Genomic DNA, 22,633 nt, shown 5'->3' on the forward strand with positions numbered 1-22,633 from the left:
GCATAACACTGCACGTTCTAGGTACGCAAGTGCAGGGAGCAAATCCATCCAATCCCGGGAGACCGTCTAGGTTACGATAATCTTGCGACCCACTGAAATGAAGGGGGCCCACTCACTCGCCTAGGTTGCCCATCACTGGTATATAGCAACAAAGACCCAGTTAATGTGTGCATTTAAGACATTCAGCTGGTTAAACATTACTAGGGTTGCCAGGTGACCAGTACTGACCCGGACAGTCCGGTATTTTTGCCTCCTGTCTGGTAAAAAAAAATTCAGAAAATATCGGACACCTAAAATGTCCAGTATTTTCTGATTTTTTCCAAGCCAGGAGGCAAAAATACCAGACTGTCTGGGTCAAAACCAGACACCTGGCAACCCAACACTCAGCAACCATGCCCAGACCTCTCCATCCCCCCCCACCTTACTTGGTTCTGCAGGGGAGCTGTCTGGTTTTTTTTGCTCAACAACTTTGGTCTCCTCCCTTTTTTTTCTCAACAGAATTTTTTCCCCAGTGGTTTTTTTTGGAGGGGGGGAGTTGTTTTAGTATTTCTGGTTAAACCATCTGGGAACCCTAAACATTACCCACACATGAGGTCACACTATGCTAAGTCAGCAGTTTGATTTATCCTCATGCTCTGTGCTCACCTTTAGGGGTTCCGCATAAGCACTTAGCCACAGGGAACTGATCATTAGCAAAGCAGTTGTATTTGTAAGTTCTTCTTACTTAGCTGAAGAACAAATAGCAAAACAAGGGTGCTTAGCTTGTCTTGTTGCAAGTCTGGATAAAAAACAGGCCCTGGTGTGTCTCAATATTCCAATTGCCCCTATTTACTATCAGTAGTGTAAACAGACAAGTCCCATTGGCATCACGAACTAAACCCTGCAGGTAGTCATTGAAATAATTATTTTAGCTTTGGCCTTCAAAGCAAGACTTCTGTATGGATCATCTCTATGTTAAGAGCCAGGAAATAGGTGAAAATTACTAGAGCCTTATCAGTCTCAGATGTCTGAGGAGGTGCCTTAGGTGTCTTGGCATTTTTTAAAATCATCATGATGCAGCAGTCATGATCAATGTTCCAATTTTTTTCCATCCATGTGTGGAATAAATTGTGTATGTGCACCAAGGCAAGTGCAGATGTGCACCACCAGTACAAACACATGCTGCTGTCTGTGGGCTGCTGTCTGTATCTCTCCGGGGTGGCTGCCCAAGTGCTCAGATTACAGGGAATGCTGGTCATGGTAAATTTAGTAAAAGTTGCATTGTTTACGATTTTTGATTAAAAATGTCATGACAAAGGAAGAGGTCAGAGATGGAAGACGGCTGAGAGCAAGCCTCTCCTGCATTCACCGGTGAGACAGAGGGGCCTGAGTGGTGCCAAGTCGTAATGCCATTCTCTCAAATTTGCCCAGCTGGCTGCCCCCATCATGACAGGGGCAGCCGGGCCAAACCTCAGCAGTGCTGCAACTCAAACCCCAGGTCACAATGCCTGGTGCAAGCAGCCAAGCAGGACGGGGGCCACAGGATGAGTTTATTAAACTCGTGGCCACAAAGACAAGTCACAGACAAAAGTAGAGCCAGAATATCCACGGACAGAAATTCGTATCCGCTGCTCTGCGGGGCTCTCCTCCCAGGAAATGCAGCTCCTCCCAGCCGTGCGGCTGTATAGCCCCTCCTCAGAGACGAGACACATTTGGAGGTGTGTCTGGGAGTGATACAGCTGCACAGTCGGAGGGAGCTGCCGGCACAGAGTGCTGGCTCCTGGGAGTGGCAACACCACACTCCTCTCCTTTGGTCATTGCATCACCTGGAAATACAGCCCTGCGGATTAGCAGATACCAATTTCTATCCTTGGATAGGCATTTGTAGCTGCGCAGGACTCTACAGCTACAGACAGCAACGGTACCTTTTGCATCAGTTCAGCTGCACTGATGTTATTTACCGCTTCACATAACACAAGAACTAGGCATCAGGTTTAAAACAAACAAGACAACCTGTGGAACTCATTGCCAGGGTATGTTGTGAGGGTCAAAAATATAACAAAGTATAAACGAATGTGATTAGTCCATGGGGGTTATGGCCATGAATGACGATAAGCCAAGATGGTCAGGAATGCAAACCCATGCTCTAGGTGCCCCTAAACCTCTGACTGTAAGATGCTAAGCTTGGATGACAGGGACTGGATCACTCAGAATTGCCCCATTCTGTTCTTTCTTTCTGAATCACCTGGCACTGGCCACTGTCAGAAGATAGGCTACTGGGATAGATGAACCATTTGTCTGAGCCAGCATGGTCATTCTTGTAGTTTTTTTGACTAGTTGGGACAAATTCCCAGTCAAGAGAAGGCCAAAAGAAGCTATTATACCCTTCCCTCCTCTGTTTCCTCTGAAAAGAGGAGACTAAGGGGGGATAGGATAGAGATCTATAAAATCATGACTGGTGTGGAAAAAAGCGAATAAGGAAAAGTTATTTACATATTCCCACAATATAAGAACTAAATGAAATTAATAGGCAGTAGGTTTAAAACAAACAAAAGGAAGTTTTTCTTCAATCAGCGCACAGTCAACCTGTGGAACTCCTTGCCAGAGGATGTGGTAAAGGCTAAGACTTTAACAGGATTCAAAAAAGAGCTAGATAGATTCCTGGAGGTTAGGTCCATCAATGGCTATTAGCCAGGATGGGTATTAATCGTGTCCCTAGCCTCTGTTTCTCCAGAAGTGGGTGACAGGGGAGGGATCATGTGAGGATTATCTGTTGTGTCCCCTCCCTGTGGGGCATCTGGCATTGGCCACTGTGGGCAGACAGGATAGTGGGCTGGATGGACCATTGGTCTGACCCAGTCTGGCCGTTCTTATGTTTGTACAGTCCATTGGCAGGTCTGCACTGTGAAATTCTTCTAAAGGGGAACACTTTCATTTCTGCAACAAGGACATAGGGTTTCCAGGTATCCAGTATTCAACCAGACAGTCTTGTTTTTGCACCCTCTGTCCAGTAAAAAAAAATCAGAAAATACACGACATGTGCAATATCCGGTATTTTCTGGTTTTCCAGCTGGGCACTCAATGGAAGCTGGCGGGGGTGGGGGGAAAGGCTGGGAGGCGGGGCCGCGATCGGCGCTGGGAGCGCGTGGTTGCATGCAGACGCCTGGCGGGGGTGGGGGGAAAGGCTGGAACGCGGGGCCGCGATCGGCGCTGGGAGCGCGTGGTTGCATGCAGAAGCTGGGCGGGAGCGGGGGGAGCGGCTGGGAGGCGGGGCCGCGATCGGCACTGGGAGCCTGTGGTTGAATGCAGAAACCGGGCGGGGGTGGGGGGAAAGGCTGGGACGCGGGGCCGCGATCGGCGCTGGGAGCGCGTGGTTGCATGCAGAAGCCGGGTGGGAGTGCGGGGAGCGGCTGGGAGGTGGGGCTGCGATCGGCGCTGGGAGCGCGTGGTTGAATGCAGAAACCGGGCGGGGGTGGGGGGAAAGGCTGGGACGCGGGGCCGTGATCGGCGCTGGGAGCACGTGGTTGCATGCAGAAGCCTGGCGGGGGCGGAGGAGTGGTGGGAGGCGGGGCCGCGATCAGCGCTGGGAGCGTGTGGTTGCATGCAGAAGCCGGGCGGGGGCGGAGGAGTGGTGGGAGGCGGGGCCGTGATCGGCGCTGGGAGCGCGTGGTTGCATGCAGAAGCCGGGCGGGGGTGGAGGAGTGGTGGGAGGCGGGGCCGCGATCGGCGCTGGGAGCGCGTGGTTGCATGCAGAAGCCGGGCGGGGGCGGAGGAGTGGTGGGAGGCGGGGCCGCGATCGGCGCTGGGAGCGTGTGGTTGCATGCAGAAGCCGGGCGGGGGCAGAGGAGTGGTGGGGGGTGGGGTGCAATTGGCGCTGGGAGCACGTGGTTGCATGCAGACGCCTGGCGGGAGCGGGGGGAGCGGCTGGGAGGCGGGGCCGCGATCAGCGCTGGGAGCGCGTGGTTGCATGCAGAAGCCTGGCGGGGGCGGAGGAGTGGTGGGAGGCGGGGCCGCGATCGGCGCTGGGAGCGTGTGGTTGCATGCAGAAGCCGGGCGGGGGCGGAGGAGTGGTGAGAGGCAGGGCCGCGATTGGCGCTGGGAGCGCGTGGTTGCATGCAGACGCCTGGCGGGAGCGGCTGGGAGGCGGGGCCGCGATCGGCGCTGGGAGCGCGTGGTTGCAGGCAGAAGCCGGGCGGGGGCGGAGGAGTGGTGGGGGGTGGGGCGCGATCAGCGCTGGGAGCCCTCAGCTGGTTGCGTCTGATGTAAGAGTGACGCCGTGGGGAGGAGGAGAAGCCCCGTCCCTGCTCCTGAGCGCTATTCGAGCACGGTGCGGCACCGCAGTCCAGGAGAGAAGCCTGCACGTGCTTTGTGGTTGCGTTTAGGCGCCTTCCATTGGCCCTCAGCCAAAACTGACTGGGGTGGAATTTCTGCTTCTTCCCACTGGAACACCCAAAGACCTGGCTATGGGGGAGTCACCTTCCTACCCAGGGTCACCCCCCCCCCGCCATTGCGTTGCTCCGGGGTCTGCCTCTCTGCTTTGGGTAGCAAGCGGCTGCCTCCCCCTTCGTTCCCAGCTTGGTGACCCCCGCCCGCTCTGAGCTGTATAATCCGGCCAGGGGGAGGGGAGCTGGGCTAGACTCAAGCGCTTTGTGACCCAGGCTCCCTTGTATGGGCAGGGAACACGGAGCTCTTCTTTTGTGTTGCACCCCCTCGCCCCAAGCCACGCGCAGGCCTGAGCATTAAGAGCTAGCGTTTGTGTTTGGTGTTGGGTTTTTTTTTTTTTTTGCTCGACACATTTTTAGCCCGTGTGTTCGGTATTTTTGGGGAGACCATCTGGCAACCCTCCAATGGCAGGAAGATACTGTTTCCCGCTCATTAAAACAGCCTCCCTTTGCTAGTTTTGTCTCAGTTCAATGCCCTTCACATTGTTTCTGTGTGTGTGTTAATTAAAGCGTCTTACAGACTGATACCAGGAAACCAGATATAAACACTGGAAGAAAATGCCACCCCCATCTTTGTCACTCGCTGATATGGGAACATGGATACCATACCTAACTCTTCCTCTTTTTCCAGCACACTGAATTTGAGCGATGGGTGTCGCAGAATGAGCTCTCGGGCAGACGCGAGCCCCACAATTCCACCGCCGACAACCACCACATCAAAAGTGCTATTAAAAAACAAACACACAACAGGGTCATGTTGTAAGAGCTCAACAGTCACATGCTTCACATTTATCTGGAAAGAAAGTTCATCTTAGCAAATGAGCATTAGAAACATTCTTGAAGCCCCACTTTTCCGGAAACCCCTACAAGAAACCAGCTGACTGAATCATCCACTGAGTTACCTTTGAGTGACCTGCTCACTGATGCTGAGGACAAGTGGGAGGAAAGAGGGATGGCCTTAAAAAAACCCACCACAGGAAGTAAAGCTGAAAATTGCTGTGTGAGAAAGACTAGGCAGTTGGAGAGGGCAGTATACACTGCGAAAATGTATAGTTCAGTGTTAAGAAAAGATTAACAAATCTGCAGGCATATGTCTACATTCCCCCTGATCACACGACTCATGTTTCATTTTGTCCAACCTTCCTCTGTCTTGTTGTTTTAGATTGTATATTCTCCAGGACAGGGCCTGTATGTACTTGTGTTTGGAAAGTGCCTAGTACGTTTTAGGCGCTATCAAAATAACTAATAATGCTAAGAATGCAGTAGACCAGGACTACTCAACTTTGGAAGCCCTGGGGGCCACAACGATACTCACAGCAAATGCGGAAGGCTGCAACTTAAGTGTGGTTGCATATACATGCAAATATATATGCAAATATATGCAAATAGCTTATTTCACACAATGCCTCGGCATTCCCGGCATGTCCTCCCTGGGGTCTAGAAACGCCAACCTCCTGTACCCGTCTGTTCCAGCCAGCCCATCTGCTTGCGTCTTTCAATGCTCACCCTGCCTGGGAGACGCCTCGCCGTTGTGGAGTGTGTTCCCAGTGGAGGCCATGTTCAAAGGATCCCACCCACGGGCCGCGTGTTGAGTAGCCCTGCAGTACACAGTCAAACTGCTTGCTCCTCTCTCTTTTGATAGATGCAACTTTCCCTTCGATTATTTGGAAATCAGCAAGTCCAAGGCTTCAACCCGACAGCATCAGGTTATTCTTTGTGAGCATTTCTGACAGGCGCGGGGAACCTTTCTGGGTTGGGGTCACTGACGTGGCCCCTGACTGAAAAGGAGAAAGATGATCCCCAAATTCCCCATAAACAGCAGAGCCTAGGGGGGCCCAAGCTAGTAGATTTGGTGTGCTTCCTGTAGTCAGCCACTGGTCAGTTTCAGCAGCGGCTGATTTGGGGACGCCTGGGGCAGAGCAGCTGGGGTGCTGCTGGGTTGGTTCAGTAGCACCGCCGCTCCTCGGCGCTACTGGACCAACCCAGCAGCACCCAAGCTGCTCTGCCCCAGGCGTCCTGATTCAGCCGCTGCTGAAACTGACCAGCAGTGGCTGAATCAGGACGCCTGGGGCAGAGCAGCTGGGGTGCTGCCGGTTTGGTCCAGTAGCGCCCAGAGCGGTGCTACGGGACCAACCAGCAGCGCCCCAGCTGCTGTGCCACAGGCGTCCGGAGCAAAGCCGCGGAGCACGGGGGCAGCGGGACAACCCAGATGCGCCGTGGCTGTTCTGCTGCCCTCGGGCTCCACGGCTTTGCTCTGCTTTGCTCCCCGTCTCCCTGGTCTGCAGACCAGGGGGACGGGGAGCAAAGCCGCGGAACACGCGGGCAGCGGACAGCCCAGACGCGTCTGGGCTGTCCGATGCCTGCGTGCTCCGCCGCTTTGCTTCCTCTCCCTGGTCTGCTGGAGACCAGGGAGACGGGCCCTGTTCGTAACTGCGGATCCGACATAAGTCGGATCCGCATAACTCGGGGACTGCCTGTACTTATATCTTAGAGTGTGTCTAGACTACAGGGTTTTTTCAAAAAAAGTAGCCTTTTTTAAAAAAACTTCCCCTGTGTCTAGACTGCTGCCACGTTCTTTCTAAAGTAAATTGAAAGAAGGTGGCAGTTTTTTTGATCGTGGAAAACCTCATTTTAAGAGGAATAACGCCTTTTTTTGAAAGTGCTCTTTTGAAAAAAGGTGCTATGTAATGCAAACTGTGCTTTTTCGAAAGAGATCATCCAGATTGCCTTGGTGCTCTCTTTCGAAAAAGCAGCTTGCTTTTTCAAAAGTACTGATTGTAGACTAGACGCTCTTTTTCGGAAAAGCCTCTTTCAAAAGAGGTTTGTAGTCTAGACATAGACTTAGACTGTAAGACTTTCAAGGCAGGGGCTGTTTTATATAGCACTTTGTCTGAAGGAGCCCTAAACATGAACGAGACCCCAAAGAACTATGATAATACACATCATAAATAATAATTTTAAGACGGAGACTGTACCCCCATGTTAAGGATGTTCATTATGAACTCAGTTAACAGGTTACTCTACTCTGACTCACAACTCACTTGAACTCTTTCAAACAGCAGAACACAGTATAACCATTCTTTAAATTGCATACAAAGTATGTGCACTACAAGTAGTACATTTTTTGGAAGAAATGCTCTGATCAATTTAGAGCCATTCTAGTTTACAGCAAAAACCTTACTGATACTAAACTCTTTAAATATAAGATTGTCTTTCTTTCTGGAATATATACTCTAGCTAAACCAAAATGTATGGTCTTGATGCAGGAGTTCCTGGGTGACCTGCATTATGCAAGAAGTCAGACTAGATGACCAAAAGGGTCTCTTTTGGCTTGAAATGTTTCTGCGCTGCATGTGCATTGATCAAGAATAGGTGTTACTCTAGAGAAAATTCTATTATGTGAATATGATAGAGTGAGATATACCTGTATCAAATTGCGACCTCATTTATTTTAAGAACATCATTTTGATTCAGGGTTGCCACTTTGTATTGTAACCTGCATGATGTATTAGTGGCAAGGGATATAAGAGGTTAACCGGTTACCCGGTAAGCAGGTAGCTTGTCGGCCTTCTTACAAGGTAACCAGTTAACCGGCCGTGCCGGCTGGAGTCCCTATGACCTTGCTGGGGCCGGGGCAAGGCCAAGGCCGTAGCCGCCCCTACCACCTGCAGGCCACTGGTTAACCAGTTAAAAAATCATTTAACCAGTTAACTACTCTAGGTGGTTTTTACATTCATTATTACCACCTTCATTGTGGATTAGAATGTGGTGTATTGAGGTGCTTGTTTTCCCTGTTTGTTTCAGGGTTCTTGAGTGCCAAATGTTCTGAATTCTACGAAAAAGTAGTGTTACACTGCAAACTTCTAGTAAGAGCATTTATGTTTTCTATCAAATTTCCAGGTGTATGCTGTGAACATTACAGAGCATCCATTTTGTAACACAGGGCTGATGCCTAGTGGAATGACGATGTCTGAGAAAACTTAAAAAACAACGAATAGTCCAGCAGCAGCTATGGCCAGAGCCCTGCACAAAGGTTGGAGCCACCTCTGATCCGCAATCTGCAAATATGACCAGCGGAGATCTGCAGATTTGTTGGGCTTTAGATAGCAAATCTGGACCCACATCCGCCCACAATGTGCAAAAATGGCCCACGGATGAGGATATCTGTGGCTATAAAGCAGACATCTGCACAGCTGCAGGAGTCTAGCAATGATGGAGTAATCTAGAGCCATCAACTCCAAGTATTCCTGATTCCCTGCAACGATGCTACAGAAGCCTTGCGGGAGCAGGGACTGGAGTTACTCAGCCTAAAACAAAAGGGTGACTAAAACTTATTGGCCCCCTGAGCCACATGCAACAACCCTCAGAAGTCTGAGGGCCAGGGCTTAAGGCCTCAGTTCTGGAAGAGCTGCCTGATGGGGCCCAGAAACAGACACACACGCACACTTTGAAAAGAATCCCCCCTCCCATCATGCTGCAGCAAGGCAGAGGTCCCAAGCTTCCTTCCACCCCCTGTCTTGTAGGTGGTGAATTGGAGGTGTGGAAGAGGGGCTCTGTGAGCTACACTCTAAGGCTGTGTCTAGACTGGCCAGTTTTTCTGGAAAATCAGCTGCTTTTCCGGGAAAACTTGCCAGCTGTCTACACTGGCCGCTTGCATTTCTGCAAAAGCACTGACTTCCTACTGTAAGAAATCAGAGCTTCTTGCGGAAATACTATGCTGCTCCCATTCGGGCAAAAGTCCCTTTTGTGCAAAAGGGCCAGTGTAGACAGGTGAGATTTGTTTTGCGCAAAAAAGCCCCGATGGTGAAAATGGCGATCGGGGCTTTTTTGCACAAAAGCGCGTCTAGATTGGCCACGGACGCTTTTCCGCAAAAAGTGCTTTTGCGGAAAAGCGTCCGTGCCAATCTAGACGCTCTTTTCCGAAAATGCTTTGAACGGAAAACTTTTCCGTTAAAAGCATTTCCAGAAAATCATGCCAGTCTAGACATAGCCCAAAGGTAAAAGAGCCACGTGCGGCTTGCAAGCCACCACTTGGCCACAGCACATGCTTGGAGATCTGCCGTTTCTTTTGCTAGCTACCTGACCTAAAGGATCAGCAAGTAAAGATTAAACCAGGGCTATTCAACTTTGGAAGCTCCGGGGACCACAATGATACTCAAGGGCTGCAACTTCAGTATGGTTGCATATAAATACAAATATATATGCAAACAGTTTCTTTCACACTGATGGGCATGAATACAAAGATTAAGGCAAGACTACACAACGCACAGGCCCCATTTAAGTCCGTTCTGCTGATATTAATAAAATGCAATATTTACCTGATTTCCACCCATATGACAGCACTTTTAATGAGCAATGACAGTCCCAGGAACTAAAATGCATATCAACAGAATACCATTATATTGACTACTTTTTTGTTTTGGCTCCCACCCACGGGCCGTGTGTTGAGTCCTGTGTAAATCCAAACCACACTGAGAGCCTCAAACAAATGGGCCGCATGTGGCCTGTAGACCACGTGTTGAGTAGCCCTGGATTAAAGGGCGCCTCCGAGTAAGGAGGCTGTCCGAGTCTACTGCCACATGCCACAAGACCTGTGCAGAGAGACTGAGAGAGATGCAGAGCCAGGAGGAGTCTGCCTAGCCTAACACTGACCAGGCCTCAGGCTCAAAGAAAGGGAAGGATCAGACTAAGGGGGAAAGGAAACATCTCAGGACTGTTTGTGGTTTCTTCTAAGATCTGTACCTCTGTGCTCGTTAGAGAAAAAGCGCCTGGAATTCATCAATGACTTTGCTCAGTTTGCATCCATTGGGTGCCTGACATGTGGTCCCAGTTAATCAAGCAGTTCAGGGCACCCCAGAGCACAGCGGGAGTCAGGCCGTGTGTAAGCAACTGCGGGCTCGGAAGGTCTGTGTCACTGATTCTGAGTTTTTAAGCAGCAGGGCTGCAGAGCCCCATGTCCCAAACAGGAAGCACAGACATGATGCCTGCTATTGCGAGCATGCCTTAGAGATCAACAGTGACCAGGCTGGCTTAGGAGCATGTAGGATCCAGCCGATGGGTCACTCGCAAACTGGAGTCTATCCAGAGAGGGGGAACGGGACAGGCTCTGACACCAGCTTGCAGCAATACTTATTTTTTTTAAAGACAGTCATTTTTGTTAGTCTTTAAAGTGCTACTAGACTCTTTGTTGTTTTTTTAAGTTTTTCCTGTTACAGACTAACTCAGCTACCCCTCTGAAGTTTTTAGTTTTGGAGTTTCACCTGTTGTTGGGTGCCTGACCTTGATTCTTTCATGGGAAACAAAGGGTTTGGGCATATTTCACTACTGTTAGGCCAGCCAGAGCTCTAAGTAACTCTGAAGTAATTCCCGCATGTGTTTATATATGCATGGCCTGTCATTTTCCCATGACATCTGTGGGAGGACTCACATGCTTACACTAAAAGGGAAAACTATGCAGCACTTGAAAGACTAACAAGATGGTTTAAGAGGTGATGCGCTTGCGTGGGTCAGACCCGCTTCCTCAGATGGTATTCTGGAAGAGAACTGGCTGGTATAGATGGGCACGCCAATTCTCTTCGGCTGTGTCTACACTGGCCAGTTTTTCCGGAAAAACGTGCCAGCCCAGGTTTGGTTTCCGCACAAAAGCCCCGCTGGCGAAAAGGGCGAGGGGGGCTCTTCTGCGGGGAAGCGCAGCGAGATGGGCGCGGAGGCGTTTCCAAAAAGCGCTTCGGCGCCGAGTGTCCGTGCCAGGCGGATCCCGGCCAGGGAGGGCGGGAGGGAGCGGGGCGGCCCTACGACGCCCCTGAGTCCCTACAGCTGCGCCGCTCCGGAGTAAGCGCGGCCCCAGGCGGCGGCTCCCGCGGGAAGGGCCCGGCCCGGCCTCACCTGCAGCGGCGGCGCGGCGGGGCGGCCCGGGCCAGGCCCCAGGCGCGGACCAGGCGCAGCAGCAGCGGCGGCGGCATCGCGGGCGGCTCCCGGCGGCTCCCGGCGGCGGGCGAGGCCCCGGCCCCGGCCCGCTCCGCCCACGGCCGCGAGAGGAGGGGCCCGGCCCGCTCCCCGGGCTTCCCCGGCCTGCGCCGCCCCCGGCCGCTGCGGCCCAGCCACGGGGGGGAGGAGGGGGGTGACAGGCCGCAGAGCGCCCCCCCCCGCTCCAGCCCAGCCCCCCCCCCGCCTGGCGGGCCCCAGCCCAGCCCCCCCGTGGGCCCTAACAGCCCCCCCAGCAGGGCAAATCCTGACATAGCCCAACTCCCCCCCAGCAGAGCGGGCCCTAACATAGCCCAGACCCCCCCCCCCAGCAGAGCAAACCCTAACATAGCCCAGGCCCCTACCCTCTGCCCCTGGCCAGGGCCAGCCTGTCTCCTGACAAAGGTTTTATACCGAGGTTGAAGGACTTCAGTCACTCAGCAGAGGTCTGGGGTCTGCGACAGGAGCAGGTGGCCAAGGCTCTGGCCTGTGCAGGGTCAGATTAGACCAGCGGTGGGCAGCCTGGGCTAGCGAGTGGGCCACATGAGTAGCCGCCGTCATCTCAATGGGCTGCAAGATTGTTGTAACCAAGACAGTCTGCTGGGATCGGGTGGTTTTGCTCCCTGTGCTTGCATACCTAGAATTTGTGGGGCGTGCTGAATGAACCGTATTAGCGCTGGGATGGGGGGCAGAGGGAGCACACGATTCTCACGCTGCACGCAATCAGCACGCTCCTCCCTTCATGTGCCCTTTATCTGTGTTTCACAGTAGTAATAGTGAATACAGGGAAAAAATGATGTGGACAGAAACCAGCAGAATCTAGCGACCCTGCGCTTGGGAAATAGTAACAGATGTCTTGCAGGCCACATGTAGAACCCTGAGCAGGCCGTGTTTCTGCTTTAGCTCCCATTTAGGAGACTTCTCCAACCAACCCCCTGCGCTTCTTAGTAGCGTGACCTGAGGAAACCAGGTTGCTGGCAGATGCTGTGGCTGTGAATGTAAACTACTTGGCATTTATTTACCTTTGAGTACAGAAGCCCCCTAGTTAAAATTTGAAAGCAAAATTGATCTTTGATTCCAAGTTGCAGGTTTAACTATACCATTTATTCCTGAGCACTTCAGTATTTTTCAGACTGCCAATTCAGGCTGGCTGTTTCTGATGACGTAAGTTCATATCTGTGGGCTCCAGAAAGTTAAAATTATCCTCCAGTTAAGTGACCTAAAATGTTGTTTATACAAAACAAAACACCTGTCATATGTTATTTTGTGAATAACTAGTGTAGCAAGAAGACAGATGCACCAAACTGACATTTCAGTAAACCTCTCTTGTAGTTCAATGATGCTGGTGGGGAAGTTCATACAACCAGTGCACGGTTTAAAGAAACTATCAACCCCCGGTGCATGCAGGCACTTCTGGGGATGGCTGAATGCAGTTTTTAACAAGTAAGAAAAATGTGTATTTAATAGTTTTTGTGTTAGTTAAAATTGCTGATGCATATCACGATGTAGTATGTATAATCGGCTAATGCATAAACAGTAGCCAGTTACAAACTATAGAAGGACAGAAGAGAGCTTCTTCTATTAAACATGTTTTTCTTTTCAAATTGTGCGCTGTTGTCAGGTACTGGTTGTTTCTTACAGTTTCCAGTAACAGAATCATTGATTTACAAAGGAACGTGTGTACTTTAATCAGTATGTTACGGGGTAATTTTACTTACCTTCAGTGAGACCAGTTAGAAATTAAATTCTGGTTTCCTAAACACTCGTCGTCTTTTGGCCTTGATTCCATGAAGATTTAAATTCTGGTTCTAGCATTCTAAATGTCCTTTATGAATTCAGAAGGTGCTCTGAGTTACCTTTCCAAGTGTAATTTAGTTGAACTGGTGTTTTCATTTTAATTTTAAAATTTAATTATTTCTCTACCAATAACAAATGTCAGCCATTCGCAGTCTGCATTCAGTGTTCTTCAGCAGTCTCCACCAAGTCCTGTAGTAACACCCTGCTGGCTCCTGGGGAGGAGGCTTCCTTGCTACAGTGAAGCTTCCTCCCCGAGGAGCCGAGCTGGCAGGGATTGGTGGCCCCGCTCCTGAGGAGGTTTTGCTCTGTATCTGGCTACAGCAGAGCTGGCTGCTGGGATCTTGTATGTGCTGGGACAGAGCCTTCCGGTTCCTAAACTGCAGCGCCCACAGCAGGGTGGAGGGTGGGGCTGATTCCCCAGGCGGGCAGAATTAAACCAATAACATTAACCGATACGCATCAGTGTAAATCGGTAAAACTCTAACATCCTCATTGTAAAATAAGCAAAATGTTGGCTATCTCCTGCGTAAGCGTCTCAGCCTTTGTCATGCTTTTGCAATACACGTATAGAATTTTCATGTCAGCCAAGCAGATTTGGAATTATTACAGTAGGGCCAAATGAGCACGTGGGGGTTGGCAAAGGTCGAATGCTGAGCAGACAGGAGAGGATTCGTTAGAGAGAAATACAAGTAAACTAGCTAGCAATATTTTTCTTCATGATGTTACTGACATTTAATTTTAATTTAAAATATAAATGAACACTTTATCTGATTTAAAAACTCGTGCAGGTTTAGTAAATTGATGTAAACTTGTGGCTCAGTCTCTCTCTTTTCTTTGCTTCATACACTTAATACAGCTGTACAAGATGTAAATGGTTCTTCTATGTTGGCAGGGTAGACTATGAACGTATAAAGGCTGTTGGCCCGGATAGAGCAGCGTCTGAGTGGCTTCTGCGGTGTGGAGCGCTGGTCCGTTTCCAAGGCTTTGATAAATGGCAGCAGGACTACAATGGTCTCCCAACAGGGCCTTTAGGAAAGTACAAGATACAAGCAATCGATGCCACCGAGTCCTGCATCATGTACACAGGATTTGATTATTTGGGTAACCAAGCCACAGCTTTGCACTTTATATATTGTCCTTAAAATTCATCCATTTGCATCAAAGACTGAGCTGCTGGGTCCTTTTGTTTCTTGGTGACTCACAGAAAAGGCTTGATTTTTAAAAGAAAAATGCTTGTGTTTTAATTGAGAGAGATCAGATTGTATCTCTGTTTTTTTTCTGGAGGTCTCCTTTTAGGACAGATGGATTGGGAGTTACTTGAAGAGGGAAGAGCATTAAACAGTGGGAGCAAAGATTTATTAGTTAAATAAGTTCATAGTTCAATATGCATAAATGTTCTGACTACAAATGACTTACTCTAAGTCATGTGTTCATTTTTGGTATTTGTGAAGTCATTGTACTGCTAGCGTTCCTTAGTTCTTCCTAGGAACAGCCCAAAGCTCTGCATTTCTAATTTAAAAGAAGCAGAATTTTTAAAAAGTTGTTGCCTTTCAGTCCTTTACACCCCAAAATACAAAAATGGGACATGCACGGACGCCTTTTCTTTGCAAGTCATTTTACATTTCCTTGTGTAATTTCAGTGTTAGTTCAGCACTTGTCAGTCATCCTGTGCATGCTAATCTTCTGTCATTGGCCTATGTCCATATAAAACCCCTTAGAACCTTAGTCATGTGTTGGCAATTGTGAAGCCAGCAAAGGGACTGCTGCAGGGTACCGTACTATAAGGTTATTCGTGATGTATTATGGCTCTTCCATATGTGGGCATTAGGGATGAAAATATCCATCAAAACAGATAACTGGTGAAATGATTAAAATTACATCGTTTAATCCAGGAGTCCGGGGCTGCTGCGGCATGGCCAGAGTCCCGTCTGCCTCTGCCTCCAAATGGTGCCACTGTGGTACAGATATGGCCAGGGTCCCCCGGCCCACTCTGTGGCTCCAGCAGCCTCCCTGACCTATCTGGGTTCCTGCCAGCTGGCCCTATGTAGCTGGCAGGCCGGTTAACCAGTTACCAAGCATTCCACTAAGTCTAATGCTGATGGGTTAACCTTTTACATCCCTACTAGGCATCTGTTACTATCAGGTTATGGAAACACAGGGGCTGTGTCTACACTGGCATGAATTTCCGGAAATGCTTAAAACGGAATACTATTCTGTTTTCAGTTTTTCCGGAAAAGGAGCGTCTACATTGGCAGGCTGCTTTTCCAGAAAAGCCCTTTTTCCGGAAAAGCGTCTGTGGCCAATGTAGACGCGCTTTTCCGGAAAAGAACCCCGATCGCCATTTTCGTGACTGGGGGTTTTTTTTCGGAAAAGACTACTGGACTGTCTACACTGGCCTTTTTCCGGAACAGTGGTCCGGAATAAGGACTTATGCCCGAGCGGGAGCAGAATAGTTTTTCCGGAATAGCGGCTGATTTTGTACAGTAGAGCATCGTTGCTTTTCCGGAAATTCAAGGGCCAGCGTAGAAAGTTCGCAGCTTATTCTGGAAAAGCGGCTGATTTTCCAGAATAAGTGGCCCAGTGTAGACACAGCCAAGAAGAACTGCAGCCCTGCTGGAAGCACCACCTGCAGTTTGCACCTTGTATTATGATTTTTCTCCTTTCCAGATGGCCTCGAGCACGTTGCGGAAATTAAGCTGAACAAGTGCATTTATATCCAGGATGAATGTCTGCAGCGGATCAGCGAGACTGAGAGTTTACAGAAAAGTCTCCTGCGACTGATGATAATGTCCTGTGGGAATGTCACAGATAAAGGCATCATCGCACTTCACAAGCTAACGTGAGCCATTGAGGGAATGTCTTCAGGCCCTCGCTTTTCTCGCTGTTGCCGCATTTGTATGTTTAGAATAGTTTCAGATTACTGGAATCATTACTTTTGTTTACATTCAACATTACCCGTCTTTGACGTGCAGTAAAGTAGGACGCCGAAGAGAATGTGAATTCACAGCTGAGTCATGTCCTTGTAGTTGTCCTTTTTTCCTATGTCCCCCGTTGTAGGTGAGATTCAGAGTTGGCTGCTCAGCAGATTACGCTGCCCCTGTGCTGAGGCAGCGATTCTGCATGTGCAATGGATTGATTAGTACATTTAACTGTCACCTTTGGACTGCTCTCTTGGGGTATGTGCAAAATTGCAGCGTAGGTGCTTGTGCTGGAGTGCAGGCTGAGAGACCCTGTGGCTGTGTCTAGACTGGCAAGTTTTTCCGCAAAATCAGTTGCTTTTATGGAAAAACTTGCCAGCTGTCTACACTGGCCGCTTGAATTTCCGCAAGAACACTGACGATCTCATGTAAGAAATCAGAGCTTCTTGCGGAAATACTATGCTGCTCCCATTCAGGCAAAAGTCCTTTTGCGCAAAAGGGCCAGTGTAGACAGCTCAGATTTGTTTTGCGCAAAAAAGCCCCGATGGCGAAAATGGAGATCGGGGCTTTTTTGCGGAAAAGCGCGTCTAGATTGGCACGGACGCTTTTCCACAAAAAGTGCTTTTGCGGAAAAGTGTCTGTGCCAATCTAGATGCTCTTTTCCGCAAATGCTTTTAACGGAAAACTTTTCCGTTAAAAGCATTTGCAGAAAATCATGCCAGTCTAGATGTAGCCTGTGATTGGGGAGGTTTCCCAGAGCCAGGCTTCTGGTGTGAGAACTTGCACTGCAGTTTTATAGCCCTGTGGCCAGAGCACCTTAAACCTTAGTCAGCTAACTCAAGCCAGCCCTGGCCTTTGATTGCAGTGTAGGCCTACCCTCTGAGTCGTACTGAGGTGAAAGTGGGTTGTTAGCACCTTGCTTTCTGCCATCCACCAGTCTGGGTCCTTTCTCCTCAATCAGCCCTGGCATTTACAATGCACTGCGACTCCCAGTATCTTTCTCTGTGTCTGACATAGCTCATGAGGTCTTTGGGAGAGAGGTCGTGTTTGTTTTTTAATCTCTGCATGGGAGGCAGTATGAGAGTGAAGCCCCTATTCAGCAAAACACTTCAAGCAGCACCAGACTCTTTTTTTTTAATACATGAGTACAGCCATTGACAAACTCCTTGCTACTAGTGAAGAGGAACCAGGTTGGCTTTTGAGGCCTTAATAAATTACTAGGAGGACTTCTGGTAGCAATATAAAGTAATGTAAAGAGAGCAGGATGCTTTATGGGGCCAGGATCTTTTGTCAGCAAAGCATTTTGCACACTTTAAAATATTAAACAGTGGACACTTGTAGCTGCACGGTGCTTCTGAAAACTTGAGGCAACCCCTTTTGAAAATACTGGCTTCCTATTACAGTTTTTTGGAAACCTCTCTGGCTCCCAGTCACATCGTATGTATTGTATAAGTAGTCCGAGTTTGAAAGTGTGTGTGTGCGCTTTTTAAATTAATCACACTTTGTCTTGTAAATAGCCACTGACCGATTTTTTTTATATATTTACAGGAACCTTGAATATTTATTTCTGAGTGACCTTCCAGGAATAAGAGAGAAAGAAACTACCGTTCAGATCCTGAAGAAATCAATGCCATCGCTGGAGCTGGAATTAGATTTAGAATAAAGACATCTTTACATAACTCTGAAGTGTCTGATTCATTATCCTGAAATTATATGGATTATAGTGTAGTTGCCACTGTGCTTATATTTCATTGTGGAAAAAGATCTCTTGTCAATGGTTCTGAAATTATTAAAACAAATTTAATCTCAATGAAACATATTTGAACTCATTTGTGCTTTCACCAAACAATTCTGTAAATTCTTTTGGAGTGGTTGCAAGTAGTTAACTAAAGAAATCTGTCTTCTAACAAGGGAAGTAAGTAAAAACCACATACTCTTCCTTGCACGGATGTAACAGAATTACAATAAATGTTCTTAAATGTGCCTCGGTTGACCAAATGAGAATGGGTAGGATAGAGAAGGGTTTGCAGGGAATTGCCAGGCCAAGGAAGCAAGATTCTTGCTAACTCCACCATTGTGTGTTGCGAGTTCCCAAAAGGGGTGGGGGAGGGGGAAGAGAGGGAGAGTGAAAACTGCTTGTCATGAAGGAAACAAAGCCTTGAACGTTTTCTTCCTTTTGTCTGTCACTCTGGGAATCTCTTCTAGGTTCCACCTGTTGCTGTCCCTTTAAATATTTCCCCAAATTTAATGAGAGAACTTCCCTTGTTCCATTTGAACCTGTCTACTCCAAGGCTACGTCTAGACCGGCATGATTTTCCGCAAATGCTTTTAACTGAAAAGTTTTCCATTAAAAACATTTGCAGAAAAGAGCGTCTAGATTGGCATGGACGCTTTTCCGCAAAATCATTTTTTGCGGAAAAGCGTCCGTGCCAATCTAGACACGCTTTTCTGCAAAAAAGCCCCGATCTCCATTTTCACGATCGGGGCTTTTTTGCGCAAAACAAATCTGAGCTGTCTACACTGGCCCTTTTGCGCAAAAGGACTTTTGCCCGAACAGGAGCAGCACAGTATTTCCGCAAGAAGCACTGATTTCTTACATGAGATCGTCAGTGTTCTTGCAGAAATTCAAGCGGCCAGTGTAGACAGCTGGCAAGTTTTTCCACAAAAGCAGCTGTTTTTGCAGAAAAACTTGCCAGTCTAGACACGGCCCAAGAGACTTGGACCTATGTCTTGGTGGCTGTGGGCTCAGCAAAGCATATCTGGTATTTATTTTAGGATAAATACATGACATTAAAGAATTAAAGTCAGCTTACAGGACAGCCCTGACTAGCAAGTAGAAGGCAGGTTTTAAAAATAATGAGCTATGAGGCCAGAAGGAATGAAGTAGGGAGGATATCTGGGTCAGAGACTAACTAAAAAACAAGGAAAGGTTTCTAAAAAGGAATAACAGGGTGTCCGCAGATGGTTTTAAAGACACCGTTGTCAAACACTGACACACACATAGAAAGGTGCGCTACGTTGATTTTATTCAAAACCACTCAAGTATTACCAGCCTGACAGTACACAAAGAAATGAAGCTTTAGCCTAGGATAGATATTGAGGAGGTCTTCCTGCCTGCTCCTTTCCAATATTACAAACCACAGGTGAGCAGTTTCTGGTACTGACCATGTAAAAGTGAACACTTGGTAATGCCAGAAAGAGAACGGCAGAGCAAACCTAAAAACATAATCTAAAGCAACTGCAAGGTTTTACTAAAAAAGAGTGTGTCCCCTTCTCCCCATATCAGTGACAATGCTGTAGTGTTTGGGCATTCCATTCTAGCTGTATTAGCCTTTGCTAATGGTTCCCAATACCTTACTTGGACTAGAAAACTATTTATATTTCACTCAGTTGAGCCACAGGCGGGATAGCTCCAATTACATGAACGACCTCCAGGCCTATTCCTACAAACTCACACAAGTAGTTTGACTTACAGAAAGTGCCTATGCTGGGCCTGCTCACAGGAATAAAATGGTGCGTATACCTCAGTGCTTCAGGATCGACTCTTTTGTGCCATGTAACATACAGTCTAGTTTTTCTTATTATTTTTAATGCTTTCACACAATGGGACAAACAAACCAATTTGTTTGGCATGCTTGTGATTTTACTGCAAAGTCCTGAATACCAGCAGTCGATGTGGTTTATTAAAGTTACGCACTGTAAGCAGTGGTTCTTGGGTAACGCTGAACCACAAAAAGACCAAACCAAACCACCGGTCTTTCTCCTTTACGCATAGACTACCGATTAGCGTGCAGCTCCGAGCTGTCTGTGCAGGGGTCTCCTTCTACTGGCGACCCACCATAAACTAAATTCAGAGCTCACTTACGTGTCTATTGTAAAATTTACATCAGTTTTCCACCCTAAATCTTCCTTTCAGAAATTGCTGAAGGCTTGCGCTTTGAACAATAAATAGTTCTGTCTTAGAAGCGACTTGCCGGCGTGTTAGATGTTGGGGAGGTGGTAGTTTAATTTTCTTGTGTTGCCGCAGTACTTCTTGTTATCCAAAGCTGGTAAAATGTTGCTGCTGGTTAACTGAGGCAGGTGCTGTAACTAAAGCAGAAATCACAGTTTACTCTTGCATAGGAATCTGAAGGGATTTTATGCATTTCATTTTCCACACCAGTGGTTCTCAGTGTGGTCGGCGGACCTCTAGCAGTCTGCGACCATCTTGCAGGCAGGCCGCAGGCTCAGGGCTTGCCCCTCTGCCTTCCTGCAGCGGGGAGACCACGCAGGTGCTCCAGCCCCACAGGCCCCCCAGCAAGGTTGGCTTCCCACTGTAGGGAGAGGGGTGCCCCGAGCCTCGCAGGCCGGATCCAGCTCGCGAGGGGAAGCGGCTCTGCGCACTGCGGCTCCCATCTCCCCCTGCTGGGGAAACGGCTGACAGGAAACCTCTCACCTATCCGCTTTCCCCACTGCCCCCGTTGGTCGGAACCCTGACCAGATGCCCCCAACCGCTGCCCGTTCCTGCACCCTACTTCCTGCCCAGACCCTGCACCCTCACCCTGCTCCTGCACGCAACTTCCTGGCCAGACCCCTCATCCTCATCCCGGCCTGTACCCTACTTCCCGGCCAGAGCCCGCACCCCACTCCGTCCGGTACCCTACTTCCTGGATAACCCCGCACTCCACTCCGTCCTGCACCCAACCTCCCGCCCAGAGCCCGCACCCCCCTCCATTCTGCACCCAACCTCCCACCCAGACCCCTCATCCCCACCCTGTCCTATACCCAACCTCCCACCCAGACCCCACACTCCCATCCCATCCTGCATGGCATTTTGCCATCATGGGTTGCTGGCTGGTGGTCTGCAGAAAGGTTTGCATTGAGCAGAGGGGGCTGTGGGCCAAAAACGTTGAGAACCCCTGTTCTAACCGATACTGTGTAAGCCATTCGAAAATATCTGCACTCCATAAAGCTGTTACGCACTTTGCTCATTTAAAGACCCAGATCAGATATGCATTTCCTCACGTGATCGAGCAACGTGCCTTGGAACAGCTCTTCCGAATTTGACTCAACCCATTTATCGCAGGGCAAACCATTTATTTTGACAGCCAGGTAAAAGTCTGCCTGTTATCAGTCAGTCACATGGCAAAGGGCAGGGCTGTTTTCATCTACAAATGCCTCAGTGTTTCATCTACGTATATTGGTTTTAACTTGAAGAGATGTGAGGCAGCCCGCCACAGCTGAGCCGTTTGTTTTCGCTGACACAGCTGAGGAACTGTCCCAGATTGAGGGGTGAGAAGAAGAGGTTTTGGAACAAACTCATAAATTAAACAGCAATAAGTGCCCACAGCCAGATGGCCTTCACCCAAGAGTTCTAATGGAATTCAGATACGAAATTGAAGAATTACTAAGTGTGGTTTGTAACCTATCAACTACATCAGCTTCTGTATTAGAGGACAGGTAATAGGACCCCCATTTTTAAAAAATGCTCAAAAGGTGAGTCTGAAACTGGCAGAGTTTTATTGGCCCGGTAAAGCCAAGATCCTGACACTTGGCTGGAGGCATTTCCCTCTGTGTACGGATGTACGGCGAGACCTTGGGCAGGCCACATCTCGCGCATTCCGAAGTGTCAGCGAATGCTCTCGGCATCGAGGGGTAAATGCCAGTGAGTCCGGTAAAAACCAGAAACTGGAAGGAGGAAAGGGAAGGGGCTGGAGACTCAGAGCCCCTGGTGCCTGGTTAGTAGAGCCAGCGTCTTCAGCCATCTCTGCACTGCCAGTATCCCCACCCCCGCCAGCTCGGCTCTGCCAGGGCAGTTTAAAAGGCTGACTCCTTGAATGATGTAGGCCAGAAAGAAAAGAATCAGTATGAGGAGGGAGGGATGCAGCCTCTGTCCGGCGGTGGGACTTGTTACAGGGACTCCCTGCAATGGAGGGAGACGGGAGAGTGGTACCAAGGGGGGAGGGATGCAGGGAGCGTGGGTTGTGCCAGGAGTGTGGCCTAGAGAAGCCAATGAGCATGCAGCCCTCTAGTTTCGACCTATGATGAGCTGCAGTAAACAAGCCCAGAGCCTGGCTCGTGCAGATCGGGCCAAGCAAGGAAGATGATCAGGAACAGTCAACATGGATTCACCAAGGGCAAGTCCCGCCTGACCAACCTAATTGCCTCCTATGGATCTGTGGACATGGGGAAGGCAGTGGACGGGATGCTCCGTGACTTGAGCAAGGTGGTTGATACCGTTGCCTACAGTATTCTTGCCAGCAAGTTAAGGGAGTCCAGATTGGATAAACGGGCTGTAAGATGGCTAGAAAGCTGGCTGGATTGTCAGGCTCAACGGGTAGTGATCAACGGCTCGATGTCAGGTTGGAGGTCGGTTTCAAGTAGGGTGCCGCAGGAGTCGGTTCTAGGGCTGGTTTTGGTCAACATTTTTATGAACGGCCTGGACGAGGGGATGGATTGCACCCTCAGCAAGTTTGCACTAAGCTAGCGGGAGAAGTAGATACGTTGGAGGGTTGGGATAAGGTCCAAAGTGATCTAGACGAATTGGAGGATTGG

At 49.1% G+C, this 22,633-nt stretch overlaps 3 protein-coding genes across 8 annotated transcripts in view; 1 reads left to right on the forward strand and 2 right to left on the reverse strand.

Moving 5' to 3' along the window:
* The window catches only part of L2HGDH (L-2-hydroxyglutarate dehydrogenase), a 24,989-nt gene extending 13,473 nt beyond the window's left edge, over positions 1-11,516 (reverse strand). Inside the window, exons 1-2 of the mRNA XM_075926160.2 lie at positions 11,307-11,516; positions 5,031-5,146 (exon numbers count right to left, since the gene is read on the reverse strand). Of these exons, the coding sequence (XP_075782275.2) occupies positions 5,031-5,146; positions 11,307-11,383 (193 nt within the window). The 5' untranslated portion in view covers positions 11,384-11,516. The remainder of the gene's footprint in view (positions 1-5,030; positions 5,147-11,306) is intronic.
* DMAC2L (distal membrane arm assembly component 2 like) lies at positions 10,940-17,914 on the forward strand. 3 transcript variants are annotated; one of them, XM_089778269.1, is made up of 5 exons: positions 10,940-11,046; positions 12,717-12,827; positions 14,074-14,282; positions 15,849-16,020; positions 17,648-17,914. In XM_089778269.1, the coding sequence occupies exons 1-5, from the start codon at positions 10,946-10,948 to the stop codon at positions 17,760-17,762; spliced, it is 708 nt and encodes a 235-aa protein (XP_089634395.1). In that variant the 5' UTR covers positions 10,940-10,945; the 3' UTR covers positions 17,763-17,914. The 3 variants fall into 3 exon arrangements, with proteins under 3 accessions (XP_089634395.1, XP_014425515.3, XP_014425516.3); XM_014570029.4 differs by lacking the exon at positions 10,940-11,046 and adding an exon at positions 11,710-12,548; XM_014570030.4 differs by lacking the exon at positions 10,940-11,046 and adding an exon at positions 11,710-12,382.
* Positions 17,915-19,108: 1,194 nt separating this feature from the next.
* Positions 19,109-22,633, reverse strand: part of CDKL1 (cyclin dependent kinase like 1) — a 31,226-nt gene continuing 27,701 nt past the window's right edge. For all 4 annotated transcript variants that reach the window (XM_075926163.2, XM_075926162.2, XM_075926165.2 and 1 more), the window contains one exon: positions 19,109-20,188. In XM_075926163.2, the coding sequence (XP_075782278.2) occupies positions 20,136-20,188 (53 nt within the window). In that variant the 3' untranslated portion in view covers positions 19,109-20,135. The remainder of the gene's footprint in view (positions 20,189-22,633) is intronic.

This window comes from Pelodiscus sinensis, chromosome 5 (assembly GCF_052426305.1).
Source record: "Pelodiscus sinensis isolate ZL-2025 chromosome 5, ASM5242630v1, whole genome shotgun sequence".
Lineage (NCBI taxonomy): Eukaryota > Metazoa > Chordata > Testudines > Trionychidae > Pelodiscus > Pelodiscus sinensis.